The following is a 22,437-nucleotide window of genomic DNA, read 5'->3' as shown; positions in this document are numbered from 1 at the left end:
GGCCCACAGGTCACTAAAAATGTGTAAGGGTACCGTCACACAGTACCATTTTAATCGCTACGACGGCACGATCCGTGACGTCGCAGCGATCGTATGATTATCGCTCCAGCGTCGTAGACTGCGGTCACACGTTGCAATCACGGCGCTGGAGCGATGCCGAAGTCCCTGGTAACCAGGGTAAACATCGGGTAACTAAGCGCAGGGCCGCGCTTAGTAACCCGATGTTTACCCTGGTTACCAGCGTAAACGTAAAAAAAACAAAGAGTACATACTCACATTCCGGTGTCTGTCCCCGGCGTTCTGCTTCTCTCCACTGTGTAAGCGCCATAGCCGGAAAGCACAGCGGTGACGTCAGACGTCACCGCTGTGCTCGCTTTCCGGCTGGCAGACGCTCACACAGTGGAGAGAAGCTGAGACGCCGGGGGACAGACACCGGAATGTGAGTATGTACTGTTTGGTTTTTTTACGTTTACGCTGGTAACCACGGTAAACATCGGGTTACTAAGCGTGGCCCTGCGCTTAGTTACCCGATGTTTACCCTGGTTACAAGCGAACACATCGCTGGATCGCTGTCACACACAACGATCCAGCGATGTCAGCGGGTGATCAAGCGACGAAAGAAAGTTCCATACGATCTGCTACGACGTACGATTCTCAGCAGGATCCCTGATCGCTGCTGCGTGTCAGACACTGCGATATCGTAACGATATCGCTAGAACGTCACGAATCGTACCGTCGTAGCGATCAAAATGGTACTGTGTGACGGTACCCTATGGGGACACAAACCCCTAGAATGATAAATATTTAGCACCATACGGGGGCCCCTTATGATATTTCCATAGGTGCTCCATCAATTATATCCACCCTCCAAAGACATTAAAAATAGCAGCTAAAGCTGGGCGGCGTAGCGGAGATCAGCTCCTGTGAACCTTTGTGCATTTGTTCTTACCGGTAGTATCAGCTTCTGACTCGTGAGGAGATATTTCTGGAGACTTGAGATGACATCTTGTCCCCTGCCATTTTCCTTTGCATCTGAAAAGAAGGTCGTGAGAAAAGCTACCGGTCAGAGATTGTACATAAATAGGGATTAAATATGTCAGATAATATGTCAGATATTTTGGACTCATTTCCTACCCTATATTTCTATTTACTACCTTATACCTGATAAACTGACTCCTGGATAGATCTTCCAAAATATTGACACACGCTGCCGAATGTGCATAAGCCAAGTGCCTGATAGAGGCATGGCCCCCACAAGATCTCCAGTGTGTTCTGTGGTATCTGTCACCAAGATGTTGGGTGTCAGTCGTGTTGAGCGATACCGTCCGATACTTGAAAGTATCGGTATTGGAAAGTATCGTCCGATACCGGCAAAGTATCGGATCTAATCCGATACCGATACCCGATACCAATACAAGTCAATTGGACTCAAGTATCGGACGGTATCCCTGATGGTTCCCAGGGTCTGAAGGAGAGGAAACTCTCCTTCAGGCCCTGGGAACCATATTAATGTGTAAAATAAAGAATTAAAATAAAAAATATTACTATACTCACCTCTCCGACGCAGCCTGGACCTCACCGAGGGAACCGGCAGCGTTCTTTGCTTAAAATGCGCGCGTTTACTGCCTTCCGTGACGTCACGGCTTCTGATTGGTCGCGTGCCGCCCATGTGACCGCGACGCGACCAATCACAACAAGCCGTGACGTAATTTTCAGGTCCTGAATGCCTAATTCTAGGCATTCAGGATTTGAAAATTACGTCACGGCTTGTGATTGGTCGCGTCGCGGTCACATGGGCGACGCGACCAATCACAAGCCGTGACGTCACGGGAGGCAGTAAACGCGCGCATTTTAAAATTACGTCACGACTTCTGATTGGTTGCGTGCCGCCCATGTGACCGCAACGCGACCAATCACAAGCCGTGACGTAATTTTCAAATCCTGAATGCCTAGAAATAGGCATCAGGACCTGAAAATTACGTCACGGCTTGTTGTGATTGGTCGCGTCGCGGTCACATGGTCGGCACGCGACCAATCAGAAGCCGTGACGTCACGGAAGGCAGTAAACACGCGCATTTTAAGCAAAGAACGCTGCCGATTCCCTCGGTGAGGTCCAGGCTGCGTCGGAGAGGTGAGTATAGCAATATTTTTTATTTTAATTCTTTATTTTACACATTTATAGTAATCCCGATACCGATTCCCGATATCACAAAAGTATCGGATCTCGGTATCGGAATTCCGATACCCGCAAGTATCAGCCGATACCCGATACTTGCGGTATCGGAAAGCTCAACACACACCCCTTCACGTCCTTTAAGTTGTGAGGTGCAACCTTCATATATCAGACTTGTTTTTCCAGCTCTTCACAGAACATTGAACAGATTGGGATCTGGGAAATTCAGTAACAAGTCATCATCACCTTGATCTCTTTGTCATGTCCTTCACACTATTCGTGAACAACTTTTCGCAGTGTGGCAAGGGCTTCATCTACTGAAAGAAACCACAGCCATTAGGGAATCCCACAGCTGTGAAGGTGTTCCTTGGTTTATATAACATTTAGATACATGTCACATCCATCTGATGCCAAGACCTAAGGTTCTCCAGCAGGACATGAAGAAGATCACATTGCCTATCCCGGCTTGACTTCTTCCAATAGTGCATCGTGGTGCCATTTCTTCCCGAGGTAACTGATGCACATGTACTCAGACATCCATATGGTGTAAAAGAAAATGTGATTTATCAGGCCAGGATGCCCTCTTCCATTGCTCCATGATCCAGTTTGAGTGTTCAGGACCATGTAAGGAGCTTTTGGTGATGACGAGAGAGATCAGCTTAGTCACTCATACACTAGAATGGTCTGTGGCTACAAGTAGCTCCAAGTCTACACGGTATATTGGAGCTGTATATCAATTAAAAAAGTAACAAAGTGATACAAATAAAAAAAACTCAAATAAATATACAGACATACTGCAAAATGGGCTTAAAGGGAATCTGTCAGTAGGGTCAGCCCTCCTAAGCCATCTACATGGGCATGCAGGTCATAGGAAGTTGAATAAAATGAGACCTTGATATCTGCGATCTGATGAGTAAGGCTAGCTTCACACCACCATTCGGCAGGGCTGCGGACAGCAGCCTTCTTCCTCTGTGAAGCCCCGCCCACTGCCGCGCCTCTTTCTTTAGCTCCACCTACGTCTGCATGCATTCTGCGTACTCTATCTTTAATATTGGGTATGTAGGCCATGCAGATGCATGCGGATACCTCCGCATGCGTCGTTTTGCAGAGGCATCCGCATACATCCGCATGGCCTGCTTACCCAATGTTAAAGATAGGATACGCAGAATGCATGCAGACGTAGGCAGAGCTGAAGGAAGAGGCACGGCAGTGGGCAGGGCTTCACAGAGGAATTACGCAGTCCTCCGCAAAGCCATCATCCGCAAATGTGAAACCAGCCTTATTCCAGAGAAATATACACTTTTCTTAATATGTGAATCAGCTCTTAAGATCTATGGGCCGGACATAGATCTCCATAAGAATCTGCCTCCAGAGCTTATTGAAAAATGAAAGGGGGAGTTACCAGTGTGAGACATATAGATCAGGAGAGCAGACTGTCAGTCATTACATGTCTCACACTGGCAACTCTCCCTTTCATGTAAAATAAGCTCTGGAGAAAGATTCTCCATGAGATTTATGTCCAGATCATAGATCTTAACAGCTCATTGACATATTAAGAAAAGCATGAATTTCACTGGAATACGTCATCGGAACGCAGATACCAAGCTATCATATTATTCAACTGTATAACCCGTATGCTCATACAGATGGCTAATGGGGTTGATCCTGCTGACAGATAAAATTTACATTAAAAAGCCTGTCCACCTTGGGAGGCATTAAAAAAAAACAACAAATTCATGTATTTGGGGCTAAAAATCATTTTTGTAATTAGTTTTCATACAAAATTTTGCACCGTACAGCCCTTACAAGCTTTTTATTTTCCTACACAGTCAACTTGGATGTGGTCTGTGGTCATGAGTCAGCTGAGAAGAGATCAGAAAAAAACTAAAGAAAGAGTTGCAAACTCCTATCAGATCATCATCGTAGGAACATTGTCAGATGAAAAGTAGCCATCGTTTTAGTTTTTATTTCATAATTCACTAGCAGATTTGAAATAAGGAATTTTGTAATATATCTGATCAGAGAAATCTGCTTCTTTCTCCTCCTGGACTGATCTTTCACTCTCGGTTCAGGGGTAAAATCTGTATAATCTGTATTCAGTAAATAAATATTTTTCCAATACTGAGATAACAGATGATTAGTGCTTTTAAAATTCTATAGAATTCCATATTCAAGTTCTCCTGAAACAACAGTGACAGCTCTCCATAGAATTTTATGTGCACTAACTGTCATCTTCTAACTCAGTAATGGGAAATTTGTATTCATTGAAGACAGATTTTACATGAATTAAACATTCTGAGAATAGATGATCAGTCCTGGAGGAGAAATAAACAGAATTCTCTAAGAATGTATATTACAAAGTTTATTATTTTCACATATAGAATTGATTAATGCAAAAAATAAATAAATAAATAAATAAAACTATGGTTACTCCAATTCTGCAGCCAGCAATAAACAGTACAACATAGAGGCTATGGAAGACAGACGCAAAATGTTTAATGAAACCCAAATGCAAAAAAATTTTTTTGGTCCCAATTACTAAAATTTAAGTAAAACATTGTCCTCTTAAAGTTGGACAACCTCCTTTTCAATACGGAAGCAAATGACTTCAACTTTGCCATTAGGCTTCATACTTGCTCAGTTAAACTCCCCCATACAAACGCTTTTCAGCATTTTCATCCCATGAACTTGTTTAAATGACTGGGAAACACAGAACCGGAGATGTGCTGACTCTTCATGCTGCAGATCCCAGATGCAATACTAAATGAATTTGCCAATGGATGCGCCATGAGTTTATTTCTATTCTAGTGACAGGATGATGATGGATAAGTCATTAGACAAGCGCCAGGGGGCCTATAGGTAGGCTCATCGCAAATGAAACAATTCAATGAGCAATACTCGGAAAGGTCAAATAGAAGACTTGTTGTAGGCAGCAATTCTATAAAGAGGAAAACAATACACAGTGCAAATGAGATGGAAAAGTAGGCGATGGTTATAGAAAGTGCTGGAAATATCGTAGAAGCTACCAAGTATTCTGAATTTTGTGGAGGTTTGATCTCCAACACATTTTTTGCATTTGTTTGTGCAATTAATACACACAGATTAGTTATTAGTCAGTGTGTGCAAGGTCAATCGTGCAACAGATCTCAAAGGCACCAACGTATGTCTCAATGACTTACCAGTAACCTATTGGGGATTCATTGTGGTTTCAAGTGTTCGTGAGTTATCCAGCTCTGCTACATCAATCTCCAGCTCCATTGTTCCAACTGTGCTGTATCAGTCCTTATCCACTGGTCTAGCTCTGCTGCATCAGTTCTTATCCAATGTTGCAGCTCTGCTGCATCAGTCTCCATCTCCACCACAACTCCACTTTACAGCTCTGCTACATCAGTCTCCAACTTAACTGTTCCAGCTTTGCAGCATCAATCTTTATCCATTGTTACATCTCTGCTCCATTAGTTCTTATCCACTGTTCCAGCCCTGCTGTATCAGTCCTTATCCACTGTTCCATCTCTGTTGCGTGAGTCCTTATCCATTATTACAGCTCTGATGCATCAGTCCTTATCCACTGTTGCAGTTCTGCTGTATCAGTCTTTAACTCCACAACTCCACTTTACAGCTCTGCTACATCAGTCTCGAACTCCACTGTTCTAGCTCTGCTACATCAGTCTCCAACTCCACTACAACTGTGCTTTTCAACCCAATTGTCACAATTCCTCCATTTAGTGAGTAAATGTTATGCTGTCCTATGGAAACTGGGTCATGCTGAATAGCTAGTGTTTTGATTGACAGCTCAGCTGTCCAATCCTGTGATGGGTGTGCTGAGTTGTCAGTTCTTTGATTGACAGCTTGGATGTCCAAGCTGTGACTGGAGATGCAGGACTTTCTCCGGGTGTTCTGTGTTCTGGAGATTGCCCAAGCTATTTAACTGAGCTGTCTGACACTGATCCTTTCCAGATGTAGTTTGTGCTTCCTGGTGAATGTTTGCCTGATTCTGTTGTTCTGAGTTCTGATTATCTGCTGCCTGACCCTTTAGACCTTGTTTTGACTATCCCTTTATCTTGTCCTTTTGCTTTGATCTGCTATCTCCTGGTATTTTGACCCTTGGACCATGACCAGACTTACACCTTTGTCATTTTCCCTTGCTTATCTACATGCCCTCTTGGTACTGACTTCTCTGCCTCACAGTCTGTCCGTGAGTAGTGACTAGCGTTACACCAACCACATCAATTACCCACTCGACTACAACTCCATTGTTCCAGCTCTGCTACACCAGTCTCCAACTCCACTACAACTCTGCATTCTAGCCCAACCAAATTAATTTCATATTCGACTTTAACTTTGCTGTTCCAGCTCTGCTATATTAGTCATGTATTCAATAAGAAAAGTGAGATAGACACAAAAGAGGTTGGTTTCCAGGCAGAGTTGTCCAAAGGAGGGTAAAGGAAGACTCAGAGTGCAGCATGTACCATAATGGAAGCTCTTGCGGCTCTTATATGGACCCAGCAGAGCGGAAATAATATAAAACTGGTCTACTCATTAATGGGAGATCGATGGGGGTCTGACACGTGGCACTTCCATGATCAGCTGTTTGTAGTTGCCATTGATACAAAATGAACACAGTGTACAGAGCTGGCACAGCACAGTTCCATACATTGTGTAGTAGCCCTTTTGGGGACTTCAACTCAGCTACTATTGACTTCAATAGGAACTGAGCTGCAGTATCCAAGAACAGTCACTGCACGGTGTTTTATCCATGCTGTTCCGGCTCGGTACACTGTACATTTGATCATAGTGGGAGCTGCAAACAGCTGGTTATTTGTGGTCATGAGTGTTAGATCCCCACTAATGTAACATAGAGGAACTATGGTAACATTGGGAATCAATATATAATTCCAGCACAACCTCTTTAATGAGTTGTCAGAACCTCCACAGGATCAGGAACTTCTATCACCGGCGGTAAGGATTGTGATGGTGTGAAGATCCGTGTTAGCACCAGATTTTTCCGTTTTTTGTCTTTGCATGCATTTTTCCCATTCATTAAAATGGGTGAAAAATGCTAAAAAAATTTTAACTGCTTCAAATCAGCAAGGAAAAAGTAAACAACATGTGCACGAGACTTCAGAAAACTCATTCACTTTACAGGGACTAGAAAATCCTTCCGTTTTTGTGACAAATCTGCACAGAAAAACAGCAACAAAAACAGCAAATACTATATGTGTGCACATACCAGGGTGTATTATGCTGCATTTTTCCTACTACCACATCAGTATTTTTGTGCTGCAAATACTGAACGTGTGCACGTACCCTAAATGAGCAGCCAGGAGGATCCAACTGTGTCATGCCACATTTCTCCTGCGGAGGTGCTGCAGAAGAATTGATAACCTTCTGCTGGGTTCCCCTAAAGATCACAACTGATTGCTGGGGGTCCCAGCAACAGAACCTTCTACCTTACAAAACAAAATAAAATATACTAAAAGTGAGGAACATGTTTATTCTGCAAAGTATTGGAGGACGTGAGCACAAGCAACTGAAAGATATATTCTCATACATTACATGGGCTGGAGAATCAGGAGAGGAACGCTGCCATTTAAATCTGATCGTACTGGGAATATTGCCAAAGTAGAAAATATTACAGGCACCGCACATTGGATGTGGCAAATAGCAAACTGAGAAGAGAGAAAAGACAGGGAGCAAAACGAGCCAAACGTATTGTTAAAAATGGAGACGTGATATCTGAGGAAGAAGATCCCTTCGAGCAACCTCAGACTGCAGCAGATGCAATGTGCCTGACTTTCTGCCTAAAGCAAAGACCACACAGAGAGATAACACAATGTATCAGAAATTCTTCATGCCTGACTCAACCGATCCGCCAACGCAGGCAAGAACAAGACTAGATATTCTTATACAAACCTGGCAAAGTACCCACCGCCCAGCGAGGAAGCCCTCCTACCATCCGAGTGCTGCTACACTTAGAAAATCCAATCTATTATTATTTATTATTAAGAAAATGTCCGTGATGTTTATTTAGAGTAACCAAATAGACTTTATAATATGCAATAAATTAATAGCTAACATAGCAATAGAATAAACCTCAAATAATCCAATCCACCAAGAGGGCTGGGCGATTTTCCCTCAAATAAAAACATCACGACAAACCAAAAACTAACCAAAAACCAGACCTTTTATACATAAAATCTTCACTTTTTTTATGAAGCAGCCATTCAAAATCCATAAAAAGTGTGGCGGGAAAAGCAACTGACCAGAACTGGAATAAACCTTCTCGTGACTTCCACAGCTTACTGAACTGACCTTTTGACCCTGGCATGACATCCATAAATGAAAATACCAACACAAACCATGGTAAACCTATTAAATAGGGTCTGTGTTCCAATGAGACCCCCCTATATTTCTTTTCGGGAGGCTACCATTAACATCAAACTGATCTGTCATTACAGCCAGACAGATGTTGAACTCTTGGATACGCACATCTTCAAGTGGGTGGATGGATTAAATACATAGGACAGACAAGGCAGTTATTATTATTATTTATCATTATAGCGCCATTTATTCCATGGCGCTTTACATGGGAGGAGGGGTATACATAATAAAAACAAGTACAATAATCTTAACAGTACAAGTCACAACTGGTGCAGGAGGAGAGAGGACCCTGCCCGCGAGGGCTCACAATCTACAAGGGATGGGTGAGGATACAGTAGGTGAGGATAGAGCTGGCCGTTTAGCGGTTTGGTGATTACCGCAGTTAATGCCCCTCTTCCTATTACCCGCGTATTCCCGCCGGCCAATTTCTTCAAACAATTCGTATCTGTTCCAATGACTTCTCGTTTAACGGGCAAGCCAAGGACCTCGTGACTAGATTTGAACAACGTAGTTAATTTAAACATATCATCAGAAGGGATTGGAGAAGGACTACCAAATCCAAGAAGGATGATCTCCTACAAGTCAGGATAAGACCATCTTCTAACGACCAGGTGAGGTTTATCTCTACATTTAATGAGAAATGAATACCACCAAAAGAACCAATGGGTTTGTATAATCTCTAAAATGTTTAGACTGGGCCTAGGTCTTAGTGATACTTGTGAACTTGCAGATCCCTCTGGTTCTTGCACCACCTATATGTGACAGAGGGAGATGCTTTAGTGTACTTTGACAAAAAGAATCATTTTGAAGGAATGGGCCAGTATTTGTGAAGAGCACGTCTCACGTACTGCTGGCATTTCTCATTAAACACTACCAACATAAGGCGCATAAGTAATCAAAATAATAATTAATAGAGACAAACCTGAACTATAAATTCCAGCAAAAGAACCAATGGGTGCGTGTAATCTTTAAAAATGTATAGACTTTATTGAAATCAACAAATGAAAAACAATGTAAAGTCAACAGAGTAACACAATGGTGGACCACATAATACATTTACATAGTTATACGGTACCTAATGTCTCTAGGATTAAATCATTACTACGTCTGAGTATTTGTTTAATGCTATTAATTGAAGACACACTAATCGCAACCTTAGTGGCAAAATAATAATATATCCTGTACAGTGAAAGATTCTGACACGTCTAAACAGATGGAATGGTACACCTTATATGCTAGAAGATAACAGAAAATAACTCACACGTCCAACAGACTGGTGTGATATGTGGTCCTGCTGCCCTAATGTACATTTCACCCTTACTTCATCAGGGAGTGAAGGGTGAAACATACGTTGGGGCAGCAGGACCACATATCACACCAGTCTGTTGGACATGTGAGTTATTTTCTGTTATCTTCTAGCATATAAGGTGTACCATTCCATCTGTTTAGACATGTCAGAATCTTTCATTGTGTAGTGTATATATATATATATATATATATATATATATATATATATATATATATATATATATATCTTGCCATTAACCCATTCCTGAAATGTGCCATACATATGCTGCTCTGCAGCAAACAGCAGTATATGTATGGCGGCACGATCGCGCAGGCATATGCTGAGCGCCGCGGCGATCGGGTTCGGATGTCAGCTATGTGTTAAAGCTGACATTCCGCAGCAAGGCCTACAGTCGGTGCTAGCACCGATCGCGGGCATTTAACCCCTCTGATGCCGTTGTCAGCAGTGACAGCAGCATAGAGGAGCAACTCATTCCCTGCACGCTTCCATCAGGACAAAGCAATGCAATTGCGTTGTCCTGATGAACTCCATGGAGACCCCCCCCAGCCGCAATATGGCCACGGGGTCCTTCGGGTCCTGATACTCTGCAGTGTATCATGAAAATTGATTGTATTTGACCTAAATTACTCAATGAGATCTTGAGTTTTGCCCTTTTCCTTTAAGATTGGTCATTAGGGTTTTATTAATTGTTTTTATGCTTGATTTTAACCTCACACATTTCTTTTTTCAAATAGGTTCTTCAAGAATCAACTCCTTTCCCCTGTTCGTTTTACTGAGTGGCTGTTGAATATTTACCGTGTTGCAGCGATCTTCTGGTTTTACTCTATGGCCCTTCATTTTTGGAGCATTAATCTTTTTTTTCTTTTTACATTTTGGCAATATCTAGTATTATATACTCTGTCACAGTGCCTATTAATGTTGATATTGATCCACACTGTCCTACTAAATTTTAATTCATCCATGGCACATCTATGTATAACTCTTGTTTCCACTTGCTATATCCCATGACGCTATTGTCATGGTTTTTATCATATGGATTTTTTCCTTTTCCTCATGCATTTCATTGAAATGCACCAGTTTTTACCATGCACGGGTATCATTATTATTAGTGTTTTATAAGGCAGTTTTTGTCTTATCCTTATGCATATAGGCCCATTTGGCCCTTTACTTTAAGGATCCTGTTGGTTGCTTCTTGATTTTATTTTATTTTTTTTCTGTTTGATTGATTGCACTTGCCGTTTCACTTACTTTTTAATTTTTATTATTTGATTTGGCTATCATTATTTTATTGTGTTTTATTACAGCTATTTTTTTATTTTTATTTTTTATTTATTTCTTTATTGAATAGGACCATATAGGTTTCCTTTTGTATTTGTTTATGGTTTTTCAATCTGGGTGTTTTGACATAGTGCACTTGCACTTTTATTCCATAAGTTTTGCACTCCCACTCTCTTGCTGACAAAGAATTTGTTTGTTAGTATATCTCATTAACCTTATTGCATATATGTGCACTTGCACTTTTATTCCTTCATCTTTCTTTGTACCCAAGCTTTGCTATTGGTTGATAATAAAATAAGACAGTATTGGGTTTACCTTGTGCATATTGTTCTTTGTAATCTCAACTTTGGGTGCTATGCACAGTGCACTTGCAATTGCACTTTTATCTGAAACTGCTGATTATGAAATTATACTATTCTAGTCTTCTGAGCAGCCCTACAGTCACTCTGGATCCAGTTGTAGAAGGTCATTGCGATTAGCTCTGCAGGCACCTTCTTGATTTGTGTATCTCTGTTATGGAGTGATATCCTTCTCCCTTTAGGACTTAACAGTTACCTCCACCTTCTGCTGATAATTAACACACCCTTGCTGAGGGTTCAAATACCTCCAGTCTCTTCAGCTAGTTACTGGTGTTAGCTAAATTTTCTTCTTTCTGGTTGGAAGAACTAGCAGTCGGCTTGTGTCTCCTTGGAGTACTCTTGAAGGATTGCTAGCATGAGATCTCGATGTTCTTCTCAATCTAAGTGTATCTCCTTGTTTGTCCACCCTCTCTGGCTTTAGTTGTAGTGGGGGCTGGCTCACGTCACCCTGTCCCCTCCCTAGCCAGGGCATATTGCTAGGGTCAGGCTGAGATTAGGTTCCTGCTCAGCAAAAGGTGCGGAACCTATTTAGGGATATCATGCAAGACAGGGTGTTGTTAGATCTTCCTAGGAGTCTCCACTCCTCCCTTCCCTAGTGTTTGGTCCTCCCCTCCCTTTTCCCGTTGTTGTGCACCTTCCTTCTCCCTCACCCAGCGTGACACCTATCTAACATTTTAAACTTGTGTTTTTCAGTCATGGTCACTTTTATGAAGCTTTATATTTCACAGATCTATATTTTCAATGTTACAGCAGCTTTAGTAGGAGAAGGATATTCTACATAATGATTCATTGCTTAAATCCATCTGCAATTACACAAAGTCATTAGTCTGTGCCGGCTGATACGGCGAGGATGCAATGTCAGCAAAACCACGGTCACATTTGGTCTCTCGTCATCTAACCATTTATCAACATCCTGTTTATGACGGCAGCGGCAAACGGCTGTTGTCTACTTGTCTACTTACAATACAGGGAATATAGTCTGTACATGAGGCGGTTGCACCAGCCTCCTATTACATGGACTGATCCGTGTCCTGCTGCCACTCAGTATTCACCATTGGCCAAGGACAATAGTGTCGGTAATGAGCGAGCATTAATTGGATTAACATCATCATAAAACAGCTCATCTGCATGCACATAAAGTGCGGTGTGATCTCTAATATTATCTGCCACATGTTTCGGCAATTCATAAAATGAACTTCATTATTTCCTGGTGCAATATCGTCGTTTTTTTTGTTTTTTTTTTTTACAAATGACTATTAAATAGTAATGAGTGGATAATACCGACACGTTACATACTGATTGGAACATAATCTAATTCATTTTAGTGTTAAAAAATAAAAAAAAAGTTCAAAAGATTTAAAATGCAGCCCCTGATATCCCTTACTTCCTTAAGTTTAGTGTGATCGTTGTTTCATTTAAAGAAGTTTATTATTTTTATACAAAAAACTAAAAAATAAATAATAAAAAAGCTGAATTATTCCATGATGAATGAGGGATTATTTTATTGTGGCATGAGTTGTAATTTTAATAGCACCATTTTGGGGGACAAATAATGCGAAAAACTTTTAATTTTTTTATGTTAAAGAATGGAAAGAAAATAATTCTGCAATAACATTCAGTTTGTTTTTTGTGGATTTCCTTATTTCTGCATTCACCATGCTGTCGCATGTAGTGATACTAATTGTAGTTTTTTAATGCCTTTTTTTTTATTTGAGTAACAGTGAATTTTTTTCAGATTTTTGTTAACATTTTATTAAACTTTTTTTAGTCTCACTAGCAGACGTTAATCTGGTTGACCCGCTCGCTCATATGATACAGTTCTAACAATACTTCTGTGTTACAATGTATGCTGCCAGTTAGTGTAACACAGAAAGCCATGCCATTAGACCCAGGTTTATATTAGTACTTCTAGGACAATCATGGGGGCCATTGCTAAGCCCTATCTGCCATGATGACACATTGACACCCCTCAAACTCGTCCCATCTGATCCTGTAAATGCCCCAGTCACCATTGTGCGCAGCATATAAGGGGTTAAAATAAGGGGATCAGACTACTCATGAATCCTCGCAGTTATTACTGGAGCTTGGCCATGCCTGCTACACCACCCAGAATATAGACTGATACTTTGTAACAGTATTTATCTCACAGAGCATTGTCTAGACTCAATATAACAGTATTCAATTCTCATCTGAGAGCAGGATGAGCGTGCACATGGTTTGTAGATTTATGTTAAAAGATATCTGTCAATAAGATCAGCCCCCTCAAACTGCATATGTGGATATGCAGAGTTTTGAAATCTAAATCCATTGACACCTTTATATCTTTTATCTGTTGCTGCATTCTCTAGTAATTAGTTTTTTAGTTCATATGCAATTGAGGTGTTAAGTGCTCCGGGCGTGGCAGGAAACTTCCTGATCCTCTGCCTCCCTAGTTTGCTTCCCCGCCCTGTACCAGCCTCTTTAGCTTGATCGATGGCTCACTGTCAGATTTCCTTGCCTGGCGCCTGATGTCACAAAGGCAGTGAGCTATCAATCTGTCAGTAATATGGAGTGCAAGTTTTTTAAATCTAAATCTACACAACACCTAATAATATCCATACATATAATCCATGAAGCATATAGCAGAAAGACACCAAATAGTAAGCTTCACACTAGGCAATAGAATATGAATGATTTTATTAAATACAACAAAACATCTTTACAGTAGCAGTAAGGGCATACTTCCAAGTACAGGAACATGGGGGGCTATCCAAACAGAGATTACCATAATTATAATAGTATCATGATACAGACATAGAGAAAGTGACCATGTGATGACGTCACTGTGCCAGTAATCGCATGTAACACCGCTAAATAGCAACATACATAGATATAAACAGACAAAAGTAAAGGTATAGTTACCAATGGGAAACACTGCAGGACAGCCCACCAACACCCGACGCGCGTTTCGCACCGAAATGCTTCGTCTGGGGGATCCCCCAGACAAAGCATTTCGGTGCGAAACGCGCGTCGGGTGTTGGTGGGCTGTCCTGCAGTGTTTCCCATTGGTAACTATACCTTTACTTTTGTCTGTTTATATCTATGTATGTTGCTATTTAGCGGTGTTACATGCGATTACTGGCACAGTGACGTCATCACATGGTCACTTTCTCTATGTCTGTATCATGATACTATTATAATTATGGTAATCTCTGTTTGGATAGCCCCCCATGTTCCTGTACTTGGAAGTATGCCCTTACTGCTACTGTAAAGATGTTTTGTTGTATTTAATAAAATCATTCATATTCTATTGCCTAGTGTGAAGCTTACTATTTGGTGTCTTAAATCTAAATCTATCAACATCTTCTATCTGTTGCTGCAGTTTCAAATAATTAGCTTTTTAATTCTTTTGCAAATGAGGTGTTAAGTGCCCTAGGCCTGGCAGAGAACTCACTGAGCTTCTGACTCCCAAGGTTGTTTCCTTGTCCAGTACCAGCCTAAAAAGTGCTCTGTCACACCCAAAGGACTTAACACCTCATTTGCTTGTGAATTAAACTTAGTTCTTCAGAATGCAGCAACAGATAGAAGATATAAAGATGTCCATGGATTTAGCTTTCAAAGACCTGCATCTCCATGTATTGGGGTGAGGGAGTAGGGAGTGATAATACTGACAGATCCCCTTCAAATGCTCACAATCATTTGACAGCAAACAAAAATTTTGAAAATAATAAGAAATTGAAACACAAAGAATAGATGCATCCACTTGTCCTTTCTATATAATTTCATTAAGGACCCCAGTTTATCATTAAAAATATTTACCACAAAGTCATAACCTTCTAGCAAAATCCTTGACAAGCTGCAATTCGCATCACTATTACTGGGCGGCCACACATTGGCACATAGAACATAAACATCTCCCGACAGCACTAATATATATGCTAAGTGAGATATAAGCAACATTTCAATAGCTTTGATACAATTTGTAACTAATTGTGTGAATCCTATGATACTCTACATAAATTTCACCCAATATTTGCAGTTATGGTTCTATTCTCTATCGTTCCTCTGCCATGGTCACCACAGGCTTCAGATAGTATAGTGGGGGGGGGAGAACTAGGCTGAAGTTGGACTACTGTTCTTTCTACTCAGAAATCTGTGAACCCCGGTGTCTCCATATGAAATTGTTGGCCAATACGTGTCCGTAGGTGCATGCATGGGCACTGAATGAAAGGATTCTTCTAATTACCAACCTTTTCATCAAACTTTATCTCATAATGTTGTATCAGCTGGAAACAATGGGGCTTAACAACTATAAATAAATGTTTAATTACATTTGGCAGCGTTCCTTTAGAAACTAAATCGCCTTTGTGGCTGCAGCTGTTATGTCGATTTTGCGGTTTGAGGCAAACAACGCATTTCTGAAAGTATAAAAACTATATTAAGGAAAAACTTTATGTAGTGCTAGAGGTAGATGGTTATGACTGAGTCGTAATTAGGGTGAATAATGATGCGCCATCACCATTGTGGAGGGGTTATATGTCAGAGGTACCTTGGAGGTAATAAGCCCAGGGGAGTGTTCATCGGTTCCTCCTAGGTAGAAGGAACTTATTGGATTGCTAAATGTAAATAAGGTCCTTCTGATCAGTCAGCAAACCAATACCAGGGTGGTTCAATGGCCAACGGAGGAGTACGGTGCACTGCCAGGCATTTCATTGAATGGTATGGTTTATATTGGATTGACCCTCTGTTTTCTGATCCGGCTCTCTACTACTCTTCCGAATAACTGATTGGATGTCATATTTGACTTGATTCCAGACTCTTTGACACCTGCTCATCTCTGCCTGACTATCTGACCTTGACCATAATCTTTTCCCCTGACTACTTCCCTACTTCTTTGATATCTCATTGCTCAAACCAGGAGTTAATCTGTGTACGCAACCTTGGGGCTTGTGTTTCAAAAGTGCTTCAAAGGCCACATCTTTTTATAGGGGTGGAAGAGAGAGGACCTGGTAAATATAGTCGCTTATACCAAATCTGGGTTTTAGCTGCCAATATTGAGTTGAAAGTTTCGATTACTCTATAAAAAAAATTAAGATTTGAGAGTCCTCAGTGGTTGATACCTTTTTAATGGCTAACTGAAAAGATGGTAACAAATTCCAGCTTTTGAGACTCCTCAGGTCTCTTCATCAGGCATGGAATAACACAAAATATGAAGAGACACATATTTATGCGCAACAGGACACAGAAATAATGCAATAGATAAGACAAGTGACAGGAAGAGGAACTATCAGCATAGGAAGGGGAGAAACAGTTGTAGCTAGTGTTGAGCGATACCGTCCGATACTTGAAAGTATCGGTATCGGAAAGTATCGGCCGATACCGGCAAAATATCGGATCCAATCCGATACCGATACCCGATACCAATACAAGTCAATGGGACTCATGTATCGGACGGTATTCCTGATGGTTCCCAGGGTCTGAAGGAGAGGAAACTCTCCTTCAGGCCCTGGGAACCATATAAATGTGTAAAAGAAAGAATTAAAATAAAAAATATCGCTATACTCACCTGTCCGACGCAGCCGGGACTTCAGCGAGGGAACCGGCAGCGTTGTTTGTTTAAAATTCGCGCTATTACTTGGTTACGTGAATTCCCGGCTTGTGATTGGTCAGGTCGGCCATGTTGCCGGGACGCGGACCAATCACAGCAAGCCGTGACGAAATTACGTCACGGCTTGCTGTGATTGGTCCGCGTCCCGGCAATATGGCCGCCCTGACCAATCACAAGCCGTGACGTCACGGGAGGCTGGACACGCGCTCACTTTAAAATTGGCGCGTGTCCAGCCTCCCGTGATGTCACGGCTTGTGATTGGTTGCGCCGCGGTCAACCAATCACAAGCCGGGAGGCTGGACGCGCTCATTTTAAAATGGGCGCGTGTCCAGCCTCCCGTGACGTCACGGCTTGTGATTGGTTGCGCCGCGGTCAACCAATCACAAGCCGGGAGGCTGGACGCGCTCATTTTAAAATGGGCGCGTGTCCAGCCTCCCGTGACGTCACGGCTTGTGATTGGTTGCGCCGCGGTCAACCAATCACAAGCCGGGAGGCTGGACGCGCTCATTTTAAAATGGGCGCGTGTCCAGCCTCCCGTGACGTCACGGCTTGTGATTGGTCAGGGCGGCCATATTGCCGGGACGCGGACCAATCACAGCAAGCCGTGACGTAATTTCGTCACGGCTTGCTGTGATTGGTCCGCGTCCCGGCAACGTGGCCGACCTGACCAATCACAAGCCGGGAATTCACGTAACCAAGTAATAGCGCGAATTTTAAACAAACAACGCTGCCGGTTCCCTCGCTGAAGTCCCGGCTGCGTCGGAGAGGTGAGTATAGCGATATTTTTTATTTTAATTCTCTCTTTTACACATTTTAACATTAATGTTGTTGCGATACCCGATACCCGATACCACAAGAGTATCGGAATCCCGGTATCGGAATTCCGATACAGCAAGTATTGGCCGATACCCGATACTTGCAGCATCGGAATGCTCAACACTAGTTGTAGCAGTAAATATTGGAACAATTCATAGATAAGGAGTGTGAAAGTATTTTTGTCCTGTAATTGAGGTCTGGTCCATGGTTGTGATGACCCCAAATGGTCTGAAGAACACATTCCTTAGTTGATGTACAAAGACATAAATCCATGCTACAGGAAAGATATATATCTTGGTACAGTGTTAGCCAGTAGATAGAAAAATATTTAGAATTGAGAGTCCTCAGTGGTTGATACCTTTTAATGGCTAACCGAAAAGATGGTAACAAATTGCAAGCTTTCAAGACTACACAGGTCTCTTCATCAGGCATAGACTAATAAAAATTCTGAAAAAACACATATTTATGCACAATACAGCCCAGAAGAAAAAATGCCATAGATAAGACAGGTGACGTGAAGCAGAATTACCATAATGTGAGAGTGTTAAAATGTTTATGTCCATAAATATTGGAACAGTTCATAGATAAGGAGTGTGAATGTTTTATTGTCCTCTGATTGGGGTCTGGTTCTTTGTTATGATGCCCCCACACGGTCTGAGGAGCAAATTCCTTAATTGATGTAAAAAGACATAAATCCATGCGACACATTCATTCCTGCACTGAGTGTGTCAAAGGTCATCATCAGATTATACTCCCAGTTTTTAAAGTTTTCCCAATTTTCGGATTGACTGACCTTCATTTCTTAAAGTAATGATGGCCACTCGTTTTTCTTTACTTAGCTGCTTTTTTCTTGCCATAATACAAATTCTAACAGTCTATTCAGTAGGACTATCAGCTGTGTATCCACCAGACTTCTGCACAACACTACTGATGGTCCCAACCCCATTTATAAGGCAAGAAATCCCACTTATTAAACCTGACAGGGCACACCTGTGAAGTGAAAACCATTCCCAGTGACTACCTCTTGAAGCTCATCAAGAGAATGCCAAGAGTGTGCAAAGCAGTCATCAAAGCAAAAGGTGGCTACTTTGAAGAACCTAGAATATAAGACATATTTTCAGTTGTTTCACACTTTTTTGTTCAGTATATAATTCCACATGTGTTAATTCATAGTTTTGATGCCTTCAGTGTGAATGTACAATTTTCATAGTCATGAAAATACAAAAAAATCTTTAAATGAGGTGTGTCCAAACTTTTGGTCTGTACTGTGTATTCTGTAGAATGTAAGCCTGCAAGGGCAGGGTCCTCGCCCCTCTGTACCAGTCTGTCATTGTTAGTTTGTTTACTGTAAGTGATATTTGTATTTTCATGTAACCCCGTCTCATGTACAGCATCATGGAATTAATGGTGCTATATAAATAAATAATAATAATAAATAAAATATTCACCACTTTTCCTATGAAGCCCCCAAAAAATTTTGTGCAAGAAATTTCCTTCATAAGCCACTTGCTTAGTGAAACGAAGTGTCACATGTCTGTCAGTATATACATTTTACCTTTTCTGAAAGGCCACAGAGGCTGCAACACCATTAACAAGAGGCACCATTAACCAAACATCATGAAGACCAAAGAGATCTTCAAACAAGTCAGGGACAAAGGTTTTGCAAAGTACAAGTCAGAGTTGGGTTATAAAAAAAAATCCAGTCTCTTATGATTCCCAGAGCACCATCAAATCCATTATCAACAAATGCAAAGAACAAGGTGCCACAACAAACCTGCCATGAGCGGGTTGTCCACCAAAACTCAGCCTTGGCAAGGAGGGCATTAATCAAAGAGGCAGCACAGAGACCAAAGGTAACCCTGAAGGAGCTGCAAATGTCACGGGAGACCTAGGTGTGAAAGAGCAAATAACCCGGGCCCCTGCGATTTCCCTGAAAACTAGGGAAGCCCTGACTGACCCTCTACCCAGAGTTTACACTGATGGTGTGCATGTCTGGGGCTCCACCCTCGCCCTATCTCCTGTTTCAACCCTAGGCTGAAACCACCACCCACAACCCAGTGATGAGATAACACTCCAATACCCACAGTTAGCACAGACAAGGATAACGGAAAAATAAGCACCACGCCGCAGTCACTCAGGAATACACTATAAATGCAAAGGGCAAAACAAATACAAATATGGGAAGGAGGAAATAAGACAAAGGGAAAGACACCACCAGCAACGATGCTCCAACTACTAGCTCACCACACCAGACCGAGGTAACCACGCACAAGACAGAAGCTATAATCGGCGAAGCCCAATGTTCAGGAGAACTATTTAAAGGCAGTGGGCATGGCCCAGCTTCCAATCCGAGCACCAGGTAAATTAACCCTGGAGTAGCTAGATAAAATCTAGCCGACGCCAATGAGCGCATAGTGGACAAAAGCGGAATTACAGCTGTCTGTCGGACGACCTGGTCTGAACAGCGTCCGACATGACAGCAGAGTTCCCAAGCAGAGACTGGAGTATCTGTCCATACGACCACAATAAGCCGTCCACTCCATAGAGGTGGCCTTTATGGAATAATGGGCAGAGAAAGCCTTAATTTACACACAAAAATTGTATGGCTCATTTTGAGTTTGCCAAAAGACATGTGAAAGACTCCCAAAATGTATGCAGGAAGGTGCTGTGGTCAGATGAGACCAAAATTCAACTTTTTGGCCACCAAAGTAAAAGCTTTATCTGGCGCCAAACCAACACAGCTCATCACCCCAAGAACACCATACCCACAGTGAAACATGGTGGTGGCAGCTTCATGCTGCGAAATGTTTTTCAGTTGCAGGGACAGGGAAAATGGTCCAAGTTGAGGGGAAGATGGATGGTGTAAAATGCAGGGATATTCTTGAGCAAAATCTGTTTCAGTCTGTCAGTGATTTGAGACTGGGATGGAGATTCACCTTCCAAGAAGACAATGACCCAAAGCATACTGTTAAAGCAACACTTGAATGGTTTAAGGGGAAATGTGTAAATGTTTTGGAGTGGCCTAGTTAAAGCCCAGATCTTAATCCAATTGAGAATATGTGGTCAGACGTGAAGATTGATGTCCACCAGAGGAAACAATCTTACTTGAAGGAGCTAGAGCAGTTTTGCCTTGAGGAATGGGCAAAAATCCCAGTGGCAGGATGTGAAAAGCACATAAAGACTTATCCAAAGCAACTGGCAGCTGTACTTTCCGCAAAGGAAGACTTTACAGTGTACTGAGTTTAGGGGTGAATAGTTATGCACACTGAAGTTTTCAGTTACTCATTGTTTGCTTCACAATAAATAGAAAACCAAATGTTTACAATTATACGCATGTTCTTTACATGAACTGATGCAAACCCTAAAAAAAAATGAAATTACAGATTATCTGATAGCAAAGCATTAAAAAATGCCAATTGGTGAATATTTTTGCAAGCCACTATATATATATATATAATTTGTCTCTTTTCACCATAATGGGAGCTGAGGTGTAATACGCAAGAATTGCCACTACACAGCTGTACGGCCCCATATACTGTGAACTTCTGGTGGACACTAAAGACGGTAATAGCCGAGAAGCTGGCCCCCGACCCCACCGATCTGATAGTGATGATCTTAAGGATAAGTCATGAACAGTTTGGTCCTGGACATCCCCTTTAATATGAAAATAGGTTCGGTCCTCAAGAGGTTAATATCAGGCAATATTGAGCATGCCTTAGCCAAATAAATACTGACTATGATATATTTTGCACTCTTTGAGCTCTAAAGATTAAATCTGTTCTGCGAAACAGGATGCTCGGGATATGCTATTATTATTTAACAGGTTCCAGATACATCTCCCTTAACCCATGATTGTCTATATGCCTCGCGCTTCTCTTTGCTTCTGCTTTGTGTATTATAGCGCAGTTTCTGGATTGTTATAAATCATTTTGTCATTTCCAGACAATCAAAAATTCATCTTTCCCCACAGGAGCCAACATTAAATCATAATGCTTAGCTCAGTTTCCAATGTATAATGTCGAAGTCGGGGGCACAAGAGAAGCTGCAATCTACATCACGAGGATGTAATTTATTTTTTAGTAAACTTGTATTTAATATGCAGTTCTGCCAATATTCCTCCAGTTATTTATGAGTTTTATGCAGCGTCTAGGAGTGAAAACAAAGGGAGAGATGAGAAATGGCTGGACGTGCGCACTGAATGAATATCGCAAAGATTTGACAGGTATCCAAAAATAAAGGAATTTATAAAAGGGACCTTCTTACATCACGAGAATTTCAAGTCTCCGAATCTTCTGCCAGGTAGATCAGAATGTATTGCATGGGCACATACAGTGGAAAAAAAAAGTCTACACATCCTTGTTAAAATGCCAGATTTTCATCATGTAAAAAAATAATAAGAAGAAGAATTTCAGAACTTTTTCCACCTTTGATAAAGAATTAAAATAATGTGGTTGCATTAATATGCACACTCTTAAACTAATACTTTGTGGAAGTACCCTTCAAATTTGTGACCGCATTCAATCTTTTTGGGTTG

The 22,437-nt window shown here is 41.5% G+C and overlaps 1 protein-coding gene across 1 annotated transcript in view; it reads right to left on the bottom strand.

Moving 5' to 3' along the window:
- MALRD1 (MAM and LDL receptor class A domain containing 1) overlaps positions 1–22,437 on the bottom strand; it is a 491,201-nt gene that overhangs the window by 22,373 nt on the left and 446,391 nt on the right. The window contains exon 37 of the mRNA XM_077268326.1: positions 950–1,032. Coding sequence (XP_077124441.1) covers positions 950–1,032 — 83 coding nt within the window. The remainder of the gene's footprint in view (positions 1–949; positions 1,033–22,437) is intronic.

The sequence above is a fragment of the Ranitomeya variabilis genome, chromosome 6, assembly GCF_051348905.1.
Source record: "Ranitomeya variabilis isolate aRanVar5 chromosome 6, aRanVar5.hap1, whole genome shotgun sequence".
Classification (NCBI taxonomy): Eukaryota; Metazoa; Chordata; class Amphibia; order Anura; family Dendrobatidae; genus Ranitomeya; species Ranitomeya variabilis.
Note: the sequence above shows the minus strand (reverse complement) of the source record. Positions and strands in the feature narration are given on the sequence as shown.